The sequence below is a fragment of the Amblyomma mixtum genome, chromosome 2 (genome assembly GCF_055824585.1).
Source record: "Amblyomma mixtum isolate Tamu chromosome 2, ASM5582458v1, whole genome shotgun sequence".
Taxonomy (NCBI): Eukaryota; Metazoa; Arthropoda; class Arachnida; order Ixodida; family Ixodidae; genus Amblyomma; species Amblyomma mixtum.
In genome coordinates, this window is record NC_143013.1 from 91371112 (window position 1) to 91394188 (window position 23077).

Here is a 23077-nt window from a genome sequence, read left to right on the forward strand (position 1 = left end):
GCAGAGAGGTTATGGCTGGGGGAAAGCCCAAATAGACGGGCGCTGGGCGATGAAAAACGATGCGCTACGAAGAAGGAAATCAAACAGATATCTTATCAAAATGAAATCAATTCTGATAGCGCGGTAATTGCACGGGCATTCGTCGAGCACTATAGGTGTCTTTTTGGCGGCGCAAAACAAGTGCAAAGTGGATTTGAAGAAGAGTTTCTTGCTGACATGCCGAAGTTAGAAGATGAAACTAAAAAGAGCCTAGAAGGTGCTATAAGTACGGACGAAATAGTGACGGCGATAAAGGAATTACCTGTAGGCAAGTCACCCGGGCCCGATGGCTTAAGTGCAGCCTTTTACAAGGCTTTTACGCCCGAACTGTCAGTGATTTTGCAGCGTGTGTACGCAGAAGCGTACGAGCAACATAGACTGCCCCCTTCTTTTAGGACAAGTCACATGGTACTAATACCAAAAACAGAAGACCCAGAGAAGCTGTTGTCGGTTGAGTCATACAGGCCAATTACATTAACAAACACCGATTATAAAATTTTAATGAAAGTTTTGGTGAAGAGAACACAAACAGTAATTAAAAGTCTTGTGGGGCCCCATTAAACATGCGGAATCAAGGGCCGCACGATCACAACTAATACTCATATTGCGAGAAGTGTTTTAGAGTGCTGTGACGCGTTCGCAGGCCGAGTTGCTATGCTGCAGCTCGACCTGGCGAAGGCTTTTGACCAGGTCTCGCATGAAATAATGTTTGAGGTACTAAAACATACCAATACCGGCAGCGTGATTATTGAAGGTGTCAGGATGGCTTACAGCGACTGTACAACGCGTATTGTAATAAACAGGACGCTCAGCGAACTTGTTCCTGTTCAATCATCAGTGAGGCAAGGCTGCCCGCTCTCCCCACTGTTGTTTACCTTGTACCTTGAACCCTTCTGTGTTGCTCTGTTGCGCCATGCAAGCATTCATGGCTTCAAAACTGCAGTCAACAGAAGTTAAAGTGTTAGCTTACGCGGATGACATTGCTGTATTTTGCGAGGACAGAAGTAGTGTCCTTGAGGTGGTTCAAGTAGCCGACAAATTTTGCAAACAGACGGGCTCCCAGATTAATTGGGAAAAGAGCGTTGGCTTCTGGCACGGCAACTGGGACATGACTCCGGGCTATTTTGCAAATATGACTTGGGCGGCGACACCAGCTAAATACCTGGGTGTCCCACTACAGTATTACAAAGGTAATAACGAATATTGGAAGGGAAAAATGGAGACTTTGAAAGAAAAGACTGCATCATGGCAAGGTCGCGGTTTCTCGATGTTTGCGCGGGCTACAGTGTGCAATGTATTTCTTGTCGCAAAGATTTGGTATGTATTACAAGTTCTCTTCATGTCACGTGCGAATGTGCAAAAAATGCACAGGGTTTTTGCGGTATTCAATTGGGGCTCGAGTTGGGAGAGAGTTAGTCGTTCAAATCTTTTTCGATCCGTTCGCAGTGGAGGACTTGGCTTATCAAACTTGTTTGTTAGACAAATTGTGTCACGTTTCTTTTTCTTACGGGACCAAAGTGATGGTTTTTTGCGGACAATGTTACATGTTCGACTGGCTAGAACTTTACCTGATTTCATTGTTACCACTGGTGATGCTGTGAATCGTGGCGTAACTGGTTATCTGCACGAAATTGTTGTGTCATATCGCGTACTAACAGCTCGGTTTTCCTTGCAGTACTTGTCTTTGGTTAACAAAAAGAAATTGTACAAAGATATAATTGACGTCATGATGCCAGTCCCACTGTACAGAATGGTGTACTGCGGAGGCCCAGGAGATGATGTTTTGAAAAGAGTGAAAACGATGCCAATAAGAGGTTCTATTAAAACTTTCTTTTTCAAGCTGCACACTAATACTCTTCCAGTAAAGACGTGGCTCGAGGACAAAGGAATTTTTGTGCCCTGGACAGTAAACTGTCTTTTGTGCAAAAAACCAGAAACCATTGAACACGTTTTCATTGAATGCTGGGATCCGATCTTTCTCTGGGACATTTTACAACGCGCACTTAAAAAAGAACTACCAATTACCCCTTCAGGAATCAGGTTTTTAACTGCAGGGACTGATGATGACACACCGTATGACATGTTCATGCTCCTGGGCCTCCACAGCTTGTGGAAGACAAGGATGGCGGTTCGACATGCGGACATCGTTGTTCGTTCTGCCCGTGAAAATTTTATTGAGAGTGTCACATACGTTGCAGAGGTGTATCGTGCACTAGCGGAGCCGCCGCAATGGATGGCTGTTCTGGAGGATTTGGTGAACCTTAAAAAATTTTAACCACGCCAGGTGTGCCTGTACTGGCGTGTTTTATTCGTGTCTGTATTGTTTGAACTGTTGTCTAAGGAGGCAATAAAGAAAAAAAAAGTCCGCGTGGCCTAATGGATAAGGTGTCTGACTTCGGATCAGAAGATTGCAGGTTCGAGTCCTGTCGCGGACGTGTTCCTTTTTATTTATGTCACTACCCTTTCCTACCGAGTGCGAAGCAATGGTAGAAGCCCAGCTCACATTGCTGCCGCTTGTCTGGGAAGGCTTCTTCCTTTTCTTTTTCTCTTGCTTCTCCCCCTCCTGTGGGCCGGCTGGTGGTAGAGGCGGGACAAAACAAAACGAGCTCGAACGCAAAGTTGAGGAACTCACAAAAACACTAAAGGAACAACAGCGGGAACTCGACACGACTAGAGCCCTTCCAAAACGACAACCACAGGCATCGAACGAAGGAGACCTTGAAACACGAATGCAACAGATGATGCAGCAGATGATGCAGGATATGATGCAGCAAATCCAGTCGCAAATGCAACAGATGCAAGTACAATTCCAACGCCAGATCTCAGAGATCAGAAGCGCTTTTAGAAAACAAAAACATACCGAAAACATTAGGGAAAGGGCGTACAACCGTCCAGCGCTAACAGCTTTCGCAAACGAACAAGGCAACAGCAGTAACGCGTAAACATGATCAGTACGTATCGGCAAGAACAAGAACACTTAGATATTTGGCAATGGAGCTGCAGAGGCTACCGTAAAAAGCAGGCCCTCTTAAAACAATATATAAACACACAACTCACACCTCCTGATGTAATTGCGCTCCAAGAGACCGGAATCAAGCCGACCTTACAAGGGTACGAGGTTTACGAGAGTCAAAACGAAGGTAAAGCGGCCGTCCTAGTCAGCAAAACCATTACCGCCATCAGGCACGATACCATCGCCGACACCGACATTGAACACGAGCTTGTTGAACTCATTCCGAAGAAGCGAAAGGGACGCAGCATGTTCTTACTGAATGTGTACAGCCCGCCGAGACAAAGAAAAGCCAAACTCTTCGAACTGTTTTATGGAGCGCACAAGCTGGTCAAAGAAAATGCGCTCATCATCGTAGGAGATTTCAACGCCATGGACAGGAGTTGGGGATACCAGAAACAAGACATCAAGGGAAGAACATTAGTGGAAGTAGCGGAATACTTTGGCTGCAGTCTAATCACAGATCCTGCGAACCCCACGAGAATCGGGAATAGCGTGAGCACGGACACATGCCCGGACCTCACCTTCGTAAGGAAGAGCAGGGAGTCACAGTGGGAAAACATGATGGAAAATCTAGGCAGCGATAACTTTATCATCCGGACACGAATAGCATCCGACACCATAAGACGCCAGATTGGACAGGCGAAAATCACTGATTGGAACGCGTTTCGCGGGGCTTGCAACAAATCTGAAGGCGGTATCCAATCACTGGAGGAATGGAGCGGCATGCTGAGAGAAACGCGACAACGATGCACAAAAAGTCTAAGGAGAACGACAGCAACGCCCGAAGTAGACGCCCACCTCCTCAGGCTATGGGAAGCGAGACGCAGTCTGACCAAAAGATGGCGGAAGCAAAAACACAACAGGAAACTAAAACTAAAGATAGCAGAAATTACGGCAAAGGCGGAAGAATACGCGATGCAACTCGCGAAACAAAATTGGGAACAACTCAGCGACTCGCTTAGGGGAACTCTAGGCACAGCCAGAACCTGGAATCTCTTAAGAGCACTAATCGATCCAACCAAAATAAAATCAGAAAACAATAAAGCCATCCACAGATTCATCCACTCCTTCGAGGGATCAGACATCTTCCTACTGGAGAAGGCACGAGAAAAATGTTTTGGCGATCAAAATCCCCCGCGATACCAAGGAACGTATCGTGGAGCCGAAAACGAGAAACTCGACCGCCCCATAACTGTGGAAGAGGTTTACGCGGCCATAAGAAACACCACCAGAAACACGGCAGCCGGAGCGGTCAGAATCGACAACACCCTAATCCGCAACCTGAGCGACGACCTCATACAAGAGCTCGTCAGCTTTCTTAACAAACATTGGGAGGCGGAGACGGTTCCCGAAGATTGGAAACACGCCGAAGTAATAATGATACCTAAACCTGGTAAAAAGCTCCAAATTGAAAACCTCGGGCTCATATCACTCACGTCGTGCCTTGGCAATCTTTACGAACGGGTTGTAACTTTAAGACTTCAAAATTACATGGAAGATAGTGACTATGTACCACATAGCATGTTCGGCTTCAGAGCGAAGCTCTCGACGCAGGACGTTCTCCTCCAAATACAAGAAGATGTCCTGCGAAACGTACCTCACACGGGAGAAAATGTCATAATGGCCCTGGACATCAAGGGGGCATTCGATAACGTCAGCCACGAAGCGATCCTTACGGGCCTAGACAACCTGGATTGCGGACGCAGAATCCACGGCTTCGTCAAAGCCTTCCTGTCCGATAGAACTGCCACCATCGGCATAGGAGACCTTCGATCGGACAAAATTCGCACTCCAAACAAGGGAACACCCCAAGGGTCAGTTATCTCACCCCTACTCTTCAACACAGCTATGATAGGCCTAGCTCGAAAACTAGAGAACATCGAAGGCATCAGGCATGCGATGTATGCTGACGATATAACAGTCTGGACAAACACAGGCTGTCTCGGAGAGAAGGAAGAAAGGCTACAGCAAGCGGCCTCTTGTGTAGAGCAATACCTCGCAGAAAGAGGACTCGCATGCTCGACCGAGAAATCGGAACTGCTGAGAGTTTGGAGTGGCAAGCAAAACCGGACCGTCCCAACCAACGAGGACCTAAAACTCAACGTCTACCTAGAAGGGACACCCATACCCGAAAAGACAACAATAAGAATTTTGGGCATGTGGGTTGAATCCAACCAGCGCAGTACTCACACTTTTTTATTTATTTATTTATTAATATACCCTCAGGGCTATTACGGCATTACAGAGGGGAGTGGTTACAAAATAAATGAAATTTAACAAACAGGAGTTAATTAAACAGGCAAAGTACAAACATGACTACTACACATACATTGTTAGCTAAGGCGTTCAGGGAAAGAAGAAAAAAAAACAATAACAGTATAAAATACATCCTAGTTAAACAATGTTAGCTATGGCATTCTTGAATAAATGATGATCGGTGATGGTGGCCGTCGAAGAAGGAAGGTGATTCCACTCATTCGATGTGCGTGGTACGAATGACTGAAAAAAAGTTTTTGTTCTGCAGAAAGGAATGCCAACCTTATGAATGTGATCTAGTATTGATGATACGTACTGAGGGGGTGAGATAAGTTCGGTATGAAACTTCGGGTGATAGAATAACTTGTGAAAAAGGGAAAGGCGAAAAATTTTGCGACGTGATGATAAGGATGGTAAGTTAAGGCTAGATTTACTGAAAGCAGCAACGCTACAAGTCGCACGCATGATCATCCGCATCACCAACAGGCGACATGGCATGCGTGAAGAGGACACACTAAAACTAGTAAGAAGCCTAGTAGTTAGTCGAATCACGTACAGCCTACCCTACCAGTGCCTCAACAAAAACGAAATACAACAAGCGGATGCCCTGCTACGCAAAGCGTATAAGACAGCGCTCCGACTACCACGCTACACGTCTACAGAAAAACTCATGGCCCTGGGATTACATAACACCTTTGAGGAGCTACGAGAGGCGCAGCTTGAGTCGCAAAAACTCAGGCTGTTGCAAACAACGACTGGAAGAGCGCTCCTGCAGAGGCTCGGATACCGCGAGCAGATGCGAGAAATGTCGAGGACGGCAACGATCCCCGACGAGCTTCGCAAGACCCTCAAGGTAGCTCCAATACCAAAAAACATGGATCCCAACCTCCATCGAGGCAGAAGAGAAGCGAGGGCCGAATTCATTGAGAAAACATACGCTCCTCAAGCCACGACCGTGTATACAGACGCGTCTTGGAGAGGAGGAGATACCAAAATCGCTGTAGCGGCGGTGGTCGATTCGTCTTTAAGCGAAATGACCAGCGTGTCTCTCCGAGGCTGCACAGCTGCAGAGTCCGAGGAAGTAGCCGTTGCTCTAGCGGTGGCGGAAGGCTATAGAACCGGGCGGCCACTAACAATACTCACGGACTCTCAAACAGCCTGCCGAAATTACATGAATGGCAGGATAGGTCGTCACGCGCTCCGTATACTCCTCGCAGCGAGCGACAGAATTAAAAACCAAGAAGAACAAAACGACAAGATCCCACACAAAATTGTGTGGGTACCGGGGCACACGGGGGTGGCAGGGAACGAAGAGGCTGACAGGATAGCTCGAGGATACATTACTTTCCGAGCATCCGACGAGACCGCCGAACTCGCGCCAGCACCCAGGGAATATTCGGCCATACTACAAAACTATAGAGGCAGAAGAATGCGATATCCCCCACCGCACAAATATCTCAGCAGAGAGGAAGCTGTCACTTGGAGACAATTACAAACAGGCTCTTTCCCAAACCTACATATACTAAACAAAATGCACCCTACGATATACACGGACAAATGTCCCTGGCGCGACGAAAAACCTACTCTATACCACATCACATGGGCCTGCCAAAACATACACGTGGTCCCCAAAATACAAAACCCGAGTGCGGAGCAGTGGGAGACTCTGCTGTCCAGCGACCGCTGTGAAGACCGACAAGGTCTGGTGGAGCGAGCTCAACGGGCGGCAGTGGCCAGCGGAGCCCTGGACTGAGGGCAACCGACCACTGATTAGAGGCGGACGACTTCGACAGAGAAGGCTCCTGGGGGTAGAACCAAGACGTCTCTGAAGATGCCCCCAAACCGCAGGAAAAACCATTAGTGTAAATAAAGTTTTCCCTTCCTTCCTTCCTTCCTTCCTTCCTTCCTTCCTTCCTTCCTTCCTTCCTTCCTTCCTTCCTTCCTTCCTTCCTTCCTTTTTATTTTTAGCCATCTGTCAAGGGGAAATGCTCTGAACAAGATGGACGGCACACTTCGCGACCAAGCCTAGGGATCGCTAAGGTTGAGAAGAGCTGTGAAAAGAGTCGCGTGGAGTGAACAGGACAGCTTCCTTCCCGTCCTTTCCTTTCCAACACAGACTACGAAATTGCGCACCTCTTATGCCTCGGGAAGCGAATGGAGGGCGAGTCCGTCCGCGTGGCCTAATGGATAAGGCGTCTGACTTCGGATCAGAAGATTGCAGGTTCGAGTCCTGTCGCGGACGTGTTCCTTTTTATTTTTACCCATCTGTCAAGGTTAAATGCACTGATCAAGATGGACGGCACACTTCGCGACCAAGCCTAGGGATCGCTAAGGTTGAGAAGAGCTATGAAACGAGTCGCGTGGAGTGAACAGGACAGTTTCCTTCCCGTCCTTTCCTTTCCAACACAGACTACGAAATTGCGCACCTCTTATGCCTCGGGAAGCGAATGGAGGGCGAATCCGTCCGCGTGGCCTGATTCTGCTTCCGGCCACGATAGTGAACGGACTCAGGATGCAGGGCTCCGTAGGAGCTGCTTCAGCGGCCCAGCAGGGCCGCGGAAACAGGATTTGTGATACTGAAGACCCGGAATATCAAGTGTTGCTGCCTCAACTGCCGACAGGCCGTATTGTTTTAAATACGTTGTTTTTGCATGCTGATGTGCGGGCCAGGCCGTATCGCGTGGAACACTTCCGCGATGCGCTGGCGGGCTTAGGCCTACTGCCCGATGTTATCGCCCTTGGGGCGTATCAGATGAGCCACGTGTGGGCAATCACCTTCAAGAGCGACGAAGGCGTCAAGAGGCTCGCAAACGTCAAGAACATGAAAGTGAAGGAGCATCGGTGTATTGTGGTCGACCCAGCCAACCAGGCGGTGCAATTGAAGCTGCATTGGATGCTGTACAACATGCCTGACGACGACATACGGGCAGCCCTCTCACCTTACGGAAAGGTGATTGACGTTTGCCGGGAGAAATTGCGTGTTCACGGCGTGCAAGAAAAATCATCGTCAACGCGAGTGGTGTCCTTGGCTCTGCGGACGGGTCTCACCGTGGAAGACCTGCCCCACCAACTTCGTATCGCCGGTGAGCAGACCTTGGTTGTTGTGCCTGGCAGAGCACCGTTGTGCTTGAAATGCCGAAACACCGGTCATGTTCGACGTGACTGCCGCGTCCCGAAATGTACAGTCAGGGACAAAAGTCTCCGGACCACGTGTTCCTCTAACGAAGCCGATAGCTCTGATATTAGTCAGCGGCTAGAGACCACACTTGTGGAGGTAAAAGGTAATTTTTTGTTCTTTCATCTGCACAAGTGCGGTCTCCAGCCGCTGTCTAATAGCGGAGCTATAAGCTTCGTTTGAGCAACACGTGGTCCGGAGACTTTTGTCCCCGACTGTACGCTTTGTCGTCGCTACGGCCATGACGAAGCGCAGTGTGAAAGGACGTAGGCGTCGGTAACAGGACCGGCGCCCCGGGAAGACGTGGCGGACCTTTTCATGGACGAGGCTGACGTCGCTGAGGCCTCCCGCACGGAGAGTCGGCCGTCGGACACGGCCGGAATGCCGTCTGAGCATAGCGCCGGCCTACCGAACGCGGCTACAGTGCAGCCTACTGAGCAGAAAGCTCAAGAGGAAAAGCCAAGCGATGAAAATGTGAAGGAGTTGGCCACCGAACCAGCCGCTACCGAGGTGGATGCAGTAAAACACGCACCTGGAAGCGATTTGATGGACGTCGCAGAATCGGGTGTAAGCAACGCGGCGACAAAAAGGTCACGGGACTCAGCCAACAACCAGCACGAGAACCTTGGCAACGAGAGCAACGATGAACCCCCGCCGAAAGCACCGGTGGGCCGTCGGGCGCCCTTGCGTCCGAAACCGAACATTCCGCCGGACAGACGGCCGGCGGCAACACCGCCTCCTTAGGACGTGGCGCCTACTGGGGCGTCCAGGCCAGCGTCTTCAAAAGATGGGCGCCTTTTCAGAAGTAGCCGCTGCGTACACCGTAAAGGTACGCTTGGGAATTGTGGTGCCAATTGCTTACTTGTTGCAAAGCGCTAATATCAGTAGTTACCCAGAGGTACTGTGCGATCGGTGCGCTCTGTAAGATAAATGGCTCTGAGACTAGAGACAGCTTTAAGAGTTGCCACCTTGAATGTTCGTGGCCTTGGAGCACGTAGGCGACAGTATCAACTTAGTCGCCTTTGTATGGAGAAGGAACTCGATGTCATCGCGATACAAGAAACTAAGGTCGAGACTCAAGAGCAGACCGATCGCATGGTGATGCCTTTTACCGTGCATTATAATGTGTGTGTATGCCATGCTAATGGCATGTCAGGCGGGTGCGCACTGCTGATACGGAAGAGTGCTGGCATTATTGAAGAGAGTATGACTGTTTGCCAAACTGGCCGCATGCTTATTGTAGATTTTTCTTTTTCTGAATCCTTGTGGCGGATCATATGCGTTTATGCGCCTAACAATGTGAATGACCGAATGGTATTTTTTGAGTACATTGAGCAGTACTTAAAGTGTGATCGCTTTGTCAGATTTTTCGGTGATTTTAACTGTGTGTGTTTTGCGGAGGATCGATTCAGAGCTGCACATGTTCGTGACAAAAGTGCTCTCCTTTTGAGCTCACTAATTGAGGAGCACAACCTAGAAGATGTGGGCCGAGTCTTCACTGGCGGTATGCTTCCGCAGTACACACACAATCAGAGAGAGAGCCGAGCAAGGTTGGACAGAGAGTATATTTCACTAGACTTGATGCCCCTATGTAACAGTTAGTGTCACACCACTATCATTCACAGATCATAGCTTGGTGAGCTTCGCACTCGGGAAAAAAACTAAGACGACACGATTTAACTGGGACATATGGAAATTCAATGAAAAGCTTCTTGATGATGAACTGTTCTCAAGCAGAGTTAAGGGAAAAATAACAGAGATGCTGACAATGAAGCATGAAAACTTTCGGGCTGCATGGGAGGAATTTAAGAGCCAAGTTAAGCTCATTGCAATCGAAAGAGGAAGCAGCCGGAAGCACGAAGAACTGCAGAAGCAAAAAGAGCTGCAAAGGGAACTGGAATTTCTTTTAAACGTACAAAACTTTGACCACGATCAATTGGCTGAGAACGTGAAGAAAGTGAGACATGAACTAGAAGTTATCGATACAGAGCGATACAAGGCTGCAGTCATACGTTCTCGTAGTGAAAGGTTATGGATGGGTGAGGTGCCAAACAAGCGCGCAATGAGCGATGAAAAACGGCAGGCGTCAAGAAACGAGATCAAGCAGATACGTTTCCAAAATGAAGTGACGTCAGATCCCGCGGTGATCGAGAATGCTTTTATCGACCATTATCGCGATGTGTTCGGCAATGTCACACGCCTCGAGCCAGGCTTCGACAGCGATTTCATGATCGGAATGCCAAGACTGGATGACGATGTTAAGGACAGCCTAGAAATGCCAATAAGTGTGAGCGAGATCAAAACAGCGACAGAGAAGCTGCCGTCGGGCAAATCGCCAGGGCCGCACGGCCTAGGCGCCGCTTTTTACAAAGCTTTCAGTCAAGAATTGGCGTGCATTTTGCATGAACTTCTGTCAGAAGCGTATGAATTTAAAAAAGTCCCTCCTTCATTCCGGACATCACACACAGTGCTGATTCCAAAAACCGATGATCCGGAAAAGCTCCTTCTTGTAGGCTCATATAGACCGATATCTCTCACCAATACAGACTACAAAATTTTTATGAAAGTACTAGCTGGACGATTACAAGTGGTAATTAAAGAGCTAGTAGGGCCACATCAGACGTGCGGCATTAGAGAGCGCACAATTTCAACGAACACCCACATCGCAAGAAGTGTACTAGAATGTTGTGATGCCCTTGAGGGTCGAGTGGCCATGTTACAGCCTGACCTTGCGAAGGCCTTTGACCGGGTCTCGCATCAGGTGCTTTTCAGTATACTACAGCACTGTAATCTTGGGAGCATAATTTTAGACGGTGTCAAAATGGCTTATGAAGAATGTTCAATGCAGATTATCATCAACAAGTGTCTTAGTTCAAGGGTGCTAGTCCGCTCCTCTGTGAGGCAAGGGTGTCCCTTGTCTCCTCTGCTTTTTGCCATATACCTCGAACCTTTCTGTAGGGCAGTCATCCTTGATGCAAACATACGTGGTTTTAGACTGCACGCCGCTGAAGTTAAAATGCTGGCTTATGCAGATGACGTTGCAGTCTTCTGCGAGGACAGAGAAAGCGTGCTAGAGGCTGCGCGCATTGCCAGAAATTTCTGTTGCTACACTGGTGCCCAGATTAACTTTGAAAAAAGTGTGGGAATATGGCATGGGAGCTGGAATACGACACCCGCCAATTTCACGGGCATACAGTGGACTTCAGTGCCTGCACGGTATCTCGGGGTGCCCCTTCAGTACTATAGGGACCCGACGCAGTTCTGGAGTGAACAAACAGAAGAGTTGAAGGAAAAAACAAAAGGATGGCAGGGTCGCGGATTATCGGTGTTCGCGCGTGCGGCAGCGTGCAATGTTTTTTTGATTGCCAAAGTGTGGTATATGATGCAAGTGTTGTTCATGCCTCGTATGAATGTGCAAAAGATGCACCGAGTGTTTGCCGTCTTTATCTGGAACTCCACTTGGGAGTGGACCAGCCGTACAAACCTTTTTCGCAAAGTTCGCGATGGTGGACTAGGGCTTTCACACTTGTTTATACGACAGATCGTATCGCGATTCTTCTTCCTGCGAGATGAAAGTAACGATTTTCCCCGTACAGTCATCCAGGCGAGATTGGCAAAAACACTGCCTGAGTTTGTTGTTTCCACATCCAATGTTGCCAGTACAAGAGTGACCGGCTACTATCGAGAAGTAGTTGCTTCCTTTCGAATACTTTGTGCACGTTTTTCTTTGGAGCATTTGTCCTCAGTGTCAAAGAAACAACTGTATGCGGACTTAGTTGACAGCATGCTGCCCACCCCATTGTATAGGACTGTGTACTCTGGAGGCTCAGCTAAAGATGTACTGAAGCGAGTCAGAAGGATGCCTTTAAGACCAAGGGCCAAAACGTTTTTCTTCCAGTTGCACACAAACACACTCCCCGTTAAAGTGTGGCTGGAACAGAAAGGAATATTCGTGCCTTGGACAACCGATTGCTTACAGTGTAAAAAGCCGGAAACAATTGAACATGCCTTCATTGAATGCTGGGACGCAGTCTTCCACTGGGATGTTTTGCAGCGCACTCTAAAAAAATATCTCCCCATAACACCCTATGGAATACGATTTCTGCCAGTTGAAAGCGATCGAGGGATACCTTTTGATATGTTCATGGTCCTGGGCCTCCAAAGCTTGTGGAGGACGAGAATGGCTTTTCGGCACGCAGATGCCAATGTGCGATCTACGCGCGATAACCTAATCGAATGTGTTTCATATATTAGAGAAGTGTATCGTGCACAAAATGAACCCCCTGAGTGGGTTACCATCCTTGATGACTTAGTGTGTCTGAAGAAATTTTGAAATACCCGCATCGCAAGCTAACGTGCTGATTCAGTGTATATGTATGTATTCATTTGTGTGACCTGTCACTGTATTAGCAGGCAATAAAGAAAAAAAAAGGCGGGCGAATCCGTCCGCGTGGCCTAATGGATAAGGCGTCTGACTTCGGATCAGAAGATTGCACGTTCGAGTCCTGTCTCGGACGTGTTCCTTTTTATTTTTAGCCATCTGTCAAGGGGAAATGCACTGATCAAGATGGACGGCACACTTCGCGACCAAGCCTAGGGATCGCTGAGGTTGCGATGAGCTGTGAAACGAGGCGCGTGGAGTGAACAGGACAGCTTCCTTCTCGTCCTTTCCTTTCCAACAGAGACTACGAAATTTCGCACCTCTTATGCCTCGGGAGGCGAATGGAGGGCGAATCCGTCCGCGTGGCCTAATGAATAAGGCGTCTGACTTCGGATCAGAAGATTGCAAGTTCGAGTCCTGTCGCGGACGTGTTCGTTTTTATTTTTAGCTGTCTGTCAAGGGGAAATGCTCTGATCAAGATGAACGGCACACTTCGCGACCAAGCCTAGGGATCGCTAAGGTTGAGAAGAGCTGTGAAACGAGTCGCGTGGAGTGAACAGGACAGCTTCCTTCTCGTCCTTTCCTTTCCAACAGAGACTACGAAATTGCGCACCTCTTATGCCTCGGGAAGCGAATGGAGGGCGAATCCGTCCGCGTGGCCTAATGGATAAGGCGTCTGACTTCGGATCAGAAGATTGCAGGTTCGAGTCCTGTCGCGGACGTGTTCCTTTTTATTTTTAGCTGTCTGTCAAGGGGAAATGCTCTGATCAAGAGGGACGGCACACTTCGCGACCAAGCCTAGGGATCGCTGAGGTTGAGAAGAGCTCTAGCCATGCTAGATTGGATCGTATTTACATATCGTCACCACTTGCTCCTAACTGTGAGGTCTATGTGGTGGAGCCAGTTTCCTTTACTGACCACAGTTTGGTTACGATATTGTCACGAATATTACACAGCACACAGAGACACAAGAACTGCTCCAGTCTGCCGAGCGGTCACCAGCAAGAAGACGAACCACTTCTTCTTCCTCGTCACCAGCGAGATGGCGAAGCACTTCTTCTTCGTCTACTTCTGAGCTGTATCATTGCTCCCTCCCCTGCAGCATCGCCTCGATGCGGGCCGCTTTCACAGAGGGGAAAATGGGTTAGACACGGAAAGTGAGACACAGCTATCACGACACACAACCGGCGGCACTCAGCGTCAAGTACAATCAGCAGGACGGTCGTGGTACGGCTTCATACGAACGACGTGCACAACATCCGGATGCGGTGGTCTGCGCGAAGGGCGGCCTGGGGTTGCCGGTGAAACTTCGTACGTCACGTCGCTAATGCGGCGGAGAACTCGGTAAGGTCCGAAGTATCGGCGCAGTAATTTTTCGGACAACCCACGGCGACGAACTGGTGTCCAAACCCACACATGGTCGCCTGGGTCGTACGTAACAAATCGCCGTCCGAGATTGTAGCGGTCAGCGTCGGCGTGCTGTTGACGGTGTATTCGCTGCCTGGCCAGTTGACGTGCTTCTTCAGCCCGCTGAACGAAAGTGGCGACGTCAAGATCTGGCTCTAGGTCACACTGAGGGTCGACGGGTAACATGGCATCCAAAGAAGTAACAACTGGACGACCGAAGACAAGCTGGAAGGGCGTGAGCCGCGTTGTCTCTTGCAGGGCCGTATTGTAAGCGAACGTTACGTATGGGAGAATTTGGTCCCATGTTTTATGCTCCACATCCACATACATGGAGAGCATGTCGGCCAGGGTTCTGTTAAGGCGCTCTACCAAACCATTTGTCTGTGGGTGGTACGCTGTTGTACGCCTATGGCTGGTGTGGGTCAGATCTAGGACTGCCTGAGTCAAGCGGGCTGTGAAAGCAGCTCCACGGTCAGTAATTATAACCGCAGGAGCGCCATGACGCAGCACGATGTTGTGTACAAAAAACGTAGCCACTTCGACAGCAGTTCCGTTTGCAAGCGCCGTTGTCTCAGCGTACCGCGTCAAATAATCCGTCGCGACAGCAATCCAACGTTTTCCAGTGGATGACTTCGGGAAAGGGCCGAGTAGGTCCATTCCCACTTGTTGGAAAGGCGTCTTCGGAGGCGCTATGGGATGAAGAAATCCTGCGGGTTTGAAGGGAGGAGACTTACGGCGCTGGCAGTCGCGACAGGTTTTGACGTATGTCCGCACTGATGGAAGTAATCTTGGCCAGTAGTACCTCTGCCGAATCCTCGCTAAGGTACGACTGACCCCCAGGTGGCCGGCAGATGGTTCGTCGTGGCAAGCGCTCAAGATATCAGGTCGCAACTCGGACGGGACTACGAGCAGAAATGTTGCAGTGTTGCTCTCAAAGTTGCGCTTGTAGAGGACGCCGTTCTGCAGAGTGAAGGATTTGAGTCCACGAAGAAAAACACGAGGAATGCGGGGACCGTCGCAGCCTTCCAGGTACGCGATGAGCGGCGCTAACTCTGGGTCTTCCCTTTGAAACTGCGCCATATCGGTTGCGCTAACAGCACCAAGGAAAGAGAAGTCTTCAGTGATTTCCGGGGAAGCAAGGTCCACTGGCGCGCGTGATAAACAATCCGCATCTTGGTGCTTCCGCCCCGACTTGTACACGACCGTTACGTCGTACTCCTGCAAACGGAGGCTCCACCTCGCCAACCGCCCAGATGGATCTTTGAGGCTGGTCAGCCAGCATAACGAGTGGTGATCACTGACAACGCGAAATGGTCTTCCGTATAGGTATGGGCGGAACTTACTGATGGCCCAGACTACCGCAAGACATTCTTTCTCAGTCGTTGAATAGTTGCATTCCGAGCGCGAAAGTGTACGGCTTGCGTATGCGATGACTCGTTCGGCGCCATCCTGCCACTGTACCAGGACCGCCCCAAGGCCTACGTTGCTAGCATCAGTGTGTATGTCAGTTGCTGCGGCGTCATCGAAATGGGCGAGTATCGGTGGACGTTGCAGGCGGTGGCGGAGCTCCACGAAAGCATCCTCTTGGTCGCTTCCCCACAAGAAGGGTGTGTCGTCTCTGGTCAGTGCTGTTAAGGGTTCAGCTATTTTGGAAAAATCTTGGACGAATCGTCGATAGTAAGAGCACAGTCCCAAAAAACGGCGAAGGGTCTTTTTGTCAGTGGGACGCGGGAAACTGGAGACAGCAGCGGTCTTGTCGGGATCTGGGAGAACACCGCGCGCGCTGACAACATGGCCGAGGAAACGAAGCTCCTCAAAACCGAAATAGCATTTCTCGGGCTTGATCGTAAGTTGCGCACATTGGAGCGCCCGGAGCACTGTGCGCAGCCGCTCCAAGTGTTGCTCGAAGGTGGGCGAGAAAATGACGACATCGTCCAGGTATACGAGGCACGTCTGCCACTTGAGCCCAGACAAGACAGTGTCCATCATGCGTTGGAAAGTGGCCGGCGCTGAGCATAGTCCAAACGGGAGCACCTTAAATTCGTATAGACCATCAGGCGTCACAAAAGCAGTTTTCTCGCGGTCTCGCTCGTCCACCTCTATCTGCCAGTAGCCGCTTTTGAGATCCAAGGAGGAAAAGAACCTGGCATCACGTAGTCTGTCGAGTGCATCATCAATCCTGGGGAGCGGGTAAACGTCCTTTTTCGTCACGTTGTTCAGTTTGCGGTAATCGACACAAAATCTCAGGGTGTTGTCTTTCTTTTTCACGAGGACTACCGGTGACGCCCATGGACTTGTCGACGGTTGAATGACATCGTCGGCGAGCATTTCGTCCACTTGCCTTTTAATGGCTTCGCGTTCCGTCGAAGAAACGCGGTATGGGCGCTGGCATACGGGTGGTGTAGTCTCGTCGGTGATAATGCGATGCTTTGCGACAGGCGTACGACCGACCCTGGAGCTTGTGGCAAAACAACCCGCGAAGTCGGTTAGAAGCGCCGAGAGAAGAGCCTTCTGCTCAGGCGCCAAATCGGGATTGATTCTGACGGACGGAAGGACAGGGCATGGTGGGGCCTGGTCTTCAGGGCTTGTCTCCAGGGCGCACACTTGAGGCACCACAGCGAAGTCATGCAGGAAGGCGACAGCCGTGCCCTTGGCGAGGTGCTGCAACTCGTTGGCAAAATTTGTAAGGAGCACACTAGCACAACCGTCTTGTAGTTGGACGAGCCCGCGAGCGATGGCTACTCCTTTCTCGAGCAGCAGGGGTACGTGACTATCAGCGACACCTTCGTAGTCGTGGAATAAATCATTCCTCACGAGAACTAGCACACTGGACCGGGGTGGCACCATTACGTCGTCGTCAACAAGTCGCAGAGCAGTGAACCGTGAATCGTCTGTGTCAGTGCGTGCCACGGCCCGTTTCGTCGAGAACGTGACCCGTGATTCGTGGAGGTCAATGACAGCACCGTTCGTGTGGAGAAAGTCAAGACCGAGGATCAAGTCCCTCGAACACTCACGGAGGACTACAAACTCGCCGACGTACACAAAACCACGGATATCGACACGGGCTGTGCACCTGCCGGCAGGGATAACCAGGTGACCCCCAGCAGTGCGAATGCTAGGCCCCGACCACCCCGTCAATACTTTCTTCAGTTGTACGGCAAGGGCCAGGCACATGACAGAATAGTCGGCACCAGTATCCAGCAAAGCGGTCACGTCGATTCCGTCAATTTTGACGCACAAATCGGAGGTAGCGCGTCGGATGCTGTCGCTACTCGCTCCCGGAGAAACATCGTCGCGTGGTAGTGGCGCAGGAGGATCTTCACAAGTCCCGGCATCAGCGGCCTTGCCTCCAGAGGCCGCTGGAATCAGTTTTCCCGGCGTGGACTGGGAGAACGGCGTCCGGAGTAGCCTGCGGCTTGACGGGGGCTTGGAGAACGGTAGCGTCGCGGCGACGGTGATCGAGCATCCTGATGGCGTGACGTGATGCGGTTCTGGCGCGACGACAGATGGAATGCTATCTCCTGCGGTCGTTCCCCGTTCTGAGGGCACGGGTCGTCCGGTGCGAAACCACGCAGGCCCACGCGGCGGTATGGGCACGCCCTGTAGAGGTGACCCGCCTCGCCACAGTGATAGCAGAGGGGCCGACGATCCGGGGCACGCCACACTTCACTCTTTCGCGGCCGCTGATAGGCTGGCGGAGCGTCACCACGAGGGGAGCTCGACGAGAGCACTGCTGGAGTCGCGGCAGTGACGTCGTACCCAGGGGCCTGGCGCAGGACGGACGCATACGTGGGCCTTGCATCAGGCTGGCGAGGAACCTCGGAAATCTGGTGCTGTTGTGCTGCCAGGCGCACCTCGTCCCGGATCACTTCGCTCAGTGGCGTGAAAGATGGCGTCTCGGACGGCGTACGGAAGGCCTGCAGTTCCTCTCTGACGACGGATCGGACCAGCTCGCGTAGAAAGGCCGCGTCGATACCGGGAGGCATGGAGATGGGATCAGGCCCGAAGGTGTTGACGTCGCGATTGTACTGGCGGGCTCGCTGTTCCAGCGTCTTCTCCATAGTTGCCGCCTCGGTGAGGAACTCTGCCACAGTGCTTGGTGGGCTGCGCACGAGTCCTGCGAAGAGCTCTTGCTTGACACCCCGCATGAGGTGGCGAAGCTTCTTGTCTTCTGTCATGTTGGGATCCGCGCGCTTAAAAAGGCGAGTCATGTCCTCGTAGTACATGCGTACACTCTCGTTGTGGCGCTGGTTGCGCGAGTGTAACGCAGCTTCTGCTCGCTCTCGACGGTCTGAATTCGGAAAAGTGGCTTTAAGATTGCGGCAGAAAGCTTCCCAGGACGTAAACGAAGCTTCATGATTTTCGAACCATGTCCGAGCCGACTCTTCAAGTGCAAAATAGACATTGTGGAGCTTACGGTTGTCACTCCAGCCGTTGTAACGGGCAACCCGTTCGAATATCTCGAGCCAATCCTCGGCGTCCTCGAACACGTCGCCATGAAACGACGGGGGTGTTCGTGGCTGATGACAGAGGATGTGCGCCGGGAGCGTGGTCTCAGTTGCCATGGCAGCTGGTGCCTCCGAAGGCCGGGGTTGCGTCGCCCTGGTTGCAGCCGGAAGGAGTCCAAATTCAGGGGACGCTCCACGGAGGCGGCGGCCGCGGCGCTGGTGAACTGGGGTGAGATCCGTATTGGTCGGTAGCCTACGCGGGTCTGGAAGCGTACCCAGCACCTCCACCAGATTTGTCACGAATATTACACAGCACACAGAGACACAAGAACTGCTCCAGTCTGCCGAGCGGTCACCAGCAAGAAGACGAACCACTTCTTCTTCCTCGTCACCAGCGAGATGGCGAAGCACTTCTTCTTCGTCTACTTCTGAGCTGTATCAATATCACTAGGTAGAAAGAAAAGGAAGAAGGTTGAATGGGGCTTGTGGAAACTCAACGCGGATTTGTTGAATGATGACGCGTTTGTTTTGGGAACGAAGGAAGAATTACACGCACTTATAACATCAGACGGAAGGACCATAACTGAACGATGGGAAACCTTTAAACAAAAGGTTAAAATGAAAGCAATAGAAAGAGGGGGCGAGTTGAAGCGTCACGCGCAGAAGGAAGAGAAAAGCCTTAGACAGGAGCTAGAAGCGCTGCTTCAAATAGAAGCCCAAATCCCCGGCGGGTTCGGACAGGAAATACTAGCAATAAAAAGAAAGCTTGAGAAACTAGACGAAAATAAGTATAGAGGAGCAATAATACGTGCACGGGGAGAAAAGCTACTGGCGGGTGAGGCTCCAACTAAGCGTGCCTTATCAGACGAAAAAGCATATGCTTGAGCTAAAGAGATATTAGAGATAGATTACAAGGGAAAAACAACGCACGACCAAGCTGGTATTAAGAACGCCTTTGAGGATTACTACACGGAACTGTTCGGCCACAGATTACCCGATAAGCCGGGGATTGAAAAAGGTTTTTTCACAGTAATGCCTAGGCTGGACCTTGATACTACAACGGCACTCGAAAGAGATATCACCGTTGGTGAAGTCGAAAGAGCCATCGACGAACTAAACCTTGGAAAATCGCCAGGTCCAGATGGACTGAGTGCCGCTTTTTACAAAGAGTTTAAACATGGTGTCGCTGTGGCCTTGCATGGGGTATTCGTGGTGTCATTCGAGTGTGGATTATTGCCGCCCTCTTTTACGCGCGCTCACACAGTTTTGATTCCGAAAAGCAAAGAGGAAGTCAAACTTCGCACGGTCACTGGATACAGACCAATCACGCTAACAAACGTAGACTACAAGGTGCAGATGAAGGTGTTGGCGAGGCGACTCCAGGCTGTAATCCAGGATTTAATCGGCCCCCATCAAACATTTGGTATTAAAAACAGGACGATACACACGAACATCCATGTGGCCAGGAGTGTTTTAGAACTTTGTGATAGCGAATCCCTGCAGGTAGCCATGCTGCAGATCGATCTCGCTAAGGCATTTGACAGGGTGCCACATGACATCCTCTTTGATTTGTTGGACTGTGTTGGTGTTGGTAAGGTTATATGCGATGGTGTAAAAATGGCTTACAGAAACTGCACCACAAATCTTGTCATAAATGGTGAACTGTCGCGCCGTATAGATGTACGCTCATCTGTACGCCAAGGTTGTCCATTGTCGCCGCTGTTGTGACGACCCCACATAATGCGCAGGTCCACACGGGACGGAGAGGCAAGAAGACACCGTATGGCTCAGTTTAAACAAAGTGATGTATTCTATAATTACACATTGTACATCAGAGGCTGGGGCGTCCGAGCTTACGTGGCGACGCCTTCATGGGGGCGATGGAGGGGCTCCGGAGTTGCGATCCGTCGGTGGCTGGCAGAAACCGCGCGCCGTCCGGCTTCGGCGCTCAAGGACCCTTTTTGTGTCCGATCTCGTCCTGAGCGTCCTTTTCGTCCGCACTGGCCAGCTATATCTGCTCCGCCGGCCACGCCCGATCTCCTGTCTTCCAGGCTGGATTGTTTCCTTCTTCCTCCTTTCCACGGCGGCGCATGCGGCACCCCCGACCTCCCTCGTTGGGATGTCGTTTGTCTCCCGTCGGCAGCTTTCTTCTCTTCTCGGGTTGTGAGCCTCTCCTGTGTCCTTGTACGGCCAGGCAGCCTAATTGGGCTGGCTTTCCCTCCCGCCGGCGTCTTTGTACCATTGTACCCCTTCAGTGGCTTTGCCGCCGCTGGGGGCTCCGTCAACGCGGCGCCGTCGAACGCGGACCGTTTAAGGGGAGACAAGGGAGTAGGACGGAACGAGCTGCGTCCTTTGCCGGGGTGCCTCCGGGGTTCAGCACAGGGAAGATTCCGCCGAAGATATGGGCACTCGTAGCGCACGCTCGGAACGTCATACTCGCTCACCGTCCAGAAGAATGTTCTCCGAACATTTGAGTCCAGGCAGCTCCCCTTCTTTTTCTGAATCGCCTCGCACATTCCGTCCGACAAAACACTTTCGCTGCACACAACACCACTGCACAGCACCATATGCCGCAGCTGTCATAACTGGCGTCTCCAGGGGCAGCACTGATCTTCTTTCACAGACAAACATGAAACTCAGCACCCAAGCCTCTCCTTGCTAGTCCAAACTGGACGAAATAAATTTACCACAGTTACAAAGGAGCTCCCACTTCCAGCACAATCACGGCACAGACAAAAAAAATATAGATAACGAAAGGAAGTCGGGCATGTTCTGCATCCTGTGTAAAAGTGTTACTTAATGACAGAAAGGCTTAACTAGCAACTTCGATATCTTAACACATAAGCACATAGCAATGTAATGAGCTGCAGCATTACACAGTCTTAACCAGTCCCCAACTCCGCTCTGTTTACGCCATTAGTCCGACTTAGCTTTCCTATTTCGAAGCGGATATCGGCGTTCATGAGTCGTACCAAGTAATTCTGCGACCCCTTGTCTGCTTTGAGACTCGCGAGGGCTCGTGGCAGGAGCCTCTCCTGGCGTTATCTGCGCGGCAACCTCGCGCGCTTCTTCCTCCAGCAATGCATAAAATAAATCCGGTGGCATTCGTGCCGTAACCTCTGGTGCTTGCCGAACAAATGCAGGAGAGGGCGTTTCTTGCGAACAATCTGCGCGCTCCGCTTCACTTCGGTCCCCATCAAAATCTGCGCTTTCCCCCTCCTCATTTCGTGAATACTGAACCGGTGCCGACTTGAGGCGATTTGCGTGTATCCTTATCAAGCGGCGGTTCACGTCTCGGATTCTGAAGTTTACCGGAGAAAGCTTCTCGACAACCTCGCACGGTCCTCTCCACCTCGTCTGGAACTTACGAGCCAACCCAATCTGTCTTCGGCAGTTTTCGATGTACACGCTGTCCCCCACATCAAACGGCGCGTCTCTAGCACCGCGATCGTGCACCTCCTTCCTGCGCTTCGCCGCTTTCTTTAAGGCCTCCTTTGCGATGTCCCTCGCCACTTGCAAGCGCGATTCTAGCTCAACCTCATAGTCGTCCAGTGAAGCGTATGGGACACGACGGGGGCCCTCTGGCACTTCACTAGGCTGGTCCGGGTCTCGGCCGTAGAGAAGAAAGAACGGCGATTCGCCCGTGCTCTCGTGTGCTGCGGAATTGTAGGCAAACATTGCATACGGGAGCCACAAGTCCCAGTCCCGCTGGTCGCGCGAAACAAAACGCGACAGGAACCCGGCCACGGTTTGGTTCAGTCGCTCCACCGCGCCGTTGCAAGCCGGATGGTACGGTGTTGTCTGCTTCTTAGTGATCTTAAGCAGCTCGCAAACTCTCCGCATTAGCTGCGACACGAAGTTCGTTCCCCGATCTGTCAAGAGTTGCCTCGGAGATCCATGTCGGAGCACGATCTGTTCGACAAATGCTCTTGCAACCGTGTCTGCTTTCTGATCTGGGAGTGCTACCGCTTCCGCGTATTTTGAAAGGTGATCGACAAATACTAAAATGTACCTGTTTCCAGAAGTGGTCGTGGGCAATGGGCCCATTATATCCATACCTGTCCGCTCGAAAGGAGCCGAAATCTCAGGGAACGGCTGAATTGGTGCTGGCCTGCGTCCCTTGGGTGTTTTTCTTTCGAGACAGGAATGACACTTCGCACAGTAGTCTTTAACATCCTGTCGCATGCCACTCCAAAAGTACAAACGCTCGACGCGCCTGCGTGTCTTCGCTACGCCAAAATGACCGGCGCACGGCGCATCGTGGAACGCGCGAAGAACCCTTTCTGTCCACGACCGAGGTATGACGACTCTCTCCCAAGCGGTTTTCTCTGGTCTCTCTTTCCTGGTTGGCCTCGTGC

The 23077-nt window shown here is 51.0% G+C and overlaps 2 protein-coding genes, 4 non-coding genes and 1 pseudogene across 6 annotated transcripts; all 7 read left to right on the forward strand.

Annotated features, from left to right (window-relative positions):
* Positions 1–1246: 1246 nt before the first annotated feature.
* On the forward strand, positions 1247–2314 carry LOC149360134 (uncharacterized). The gene has a single exon (XM_089569202.1). The coding sequence runs from the start codon at positions 1256–1258 to the stop codon at positions 2312–2314; it is 1059 nt and encodes a 352-aa protein (XP_089425328.1). The 5' UTR covers positions 1247–1255.
* Positions 2315–2401: 87 nt separating this feature from the next.
* TRNAR-UCG (transfer RNA arginine (anticodon UCG)) lies at positions 2402–2474 on the forward strand. The gene has a single exon. It is a non-coding gene; the product is annotated as a tRNA-Arg (tRNA).
* A 5003-nt stretch (positions 2475–7477) lies between these two features.
* On the forward strand, positions 7478–7550 carry TRNAR-UCG (transfer RNA arginine (anticodon UCG)). Its single transcript has one exon. It is a non-coding gene; the product is annotated as a tRNA-Arg (tRNA).
* A 270-nt stretch (positions 7551–7820) lies between these two features.
* LOC149360137 (uncharacterized) lies at positions 7821–9227 on the forward strand (annotated as a pseudogene).
* A 2077-nt stretch (positions 9228–11304) lies between these two features.
* Positions 11305–12816, forward strand: LOC149360138 (uncharacterized). Its single transcript, XM_089569203.1, has one exon. It carries the CDS (start codon positions 11305–11307, stop codon positions 12814–12816), a length of 1512 nt encoding a protein of 503 aa, XP_089425329.1.
* A 404-nt stretch (positions 12817–13220) lies between these two features.
* Positions 13221–13293, forward strand: TRNAR-UCG (transfer RNA arginine (anticodon UCG)). Its single transcript has one exon. It is a non-coding gene; the product is annotated as a tRNA-Arg (tRNA).
* A 220-nt stretch (positions 13294–13513) lies between these two features.
* TRNAR-UCG (transfer RNA arginine (anticodon UCG)) lies at positions 13514–13586 on the forward strand. The gene has a single exon. It is a non-coding gene; the product is annotated as a tRNA-Arg (tRNA).
* The last annotated feature ends 9491 nt before the right edge of the window (positions 13587–23077 follow it).

Excerpts from the sequence above, each read along its gene's own strand:
- LOC149360134 (XM_089569202.1), top strand. The coding sequence starts at position 1,256 with ATGGAGACTTTGAAAGAAAAGACTGCATCATGGCAAGGTCGCGGTTTC.
- LOC149360138 (XM_089569203.1), top strand. The coding sequence starts at position 11,305 with ATGGCTTATGAAGAATGTTCAATGCAGATTATCATCAACAAGTGTCTT.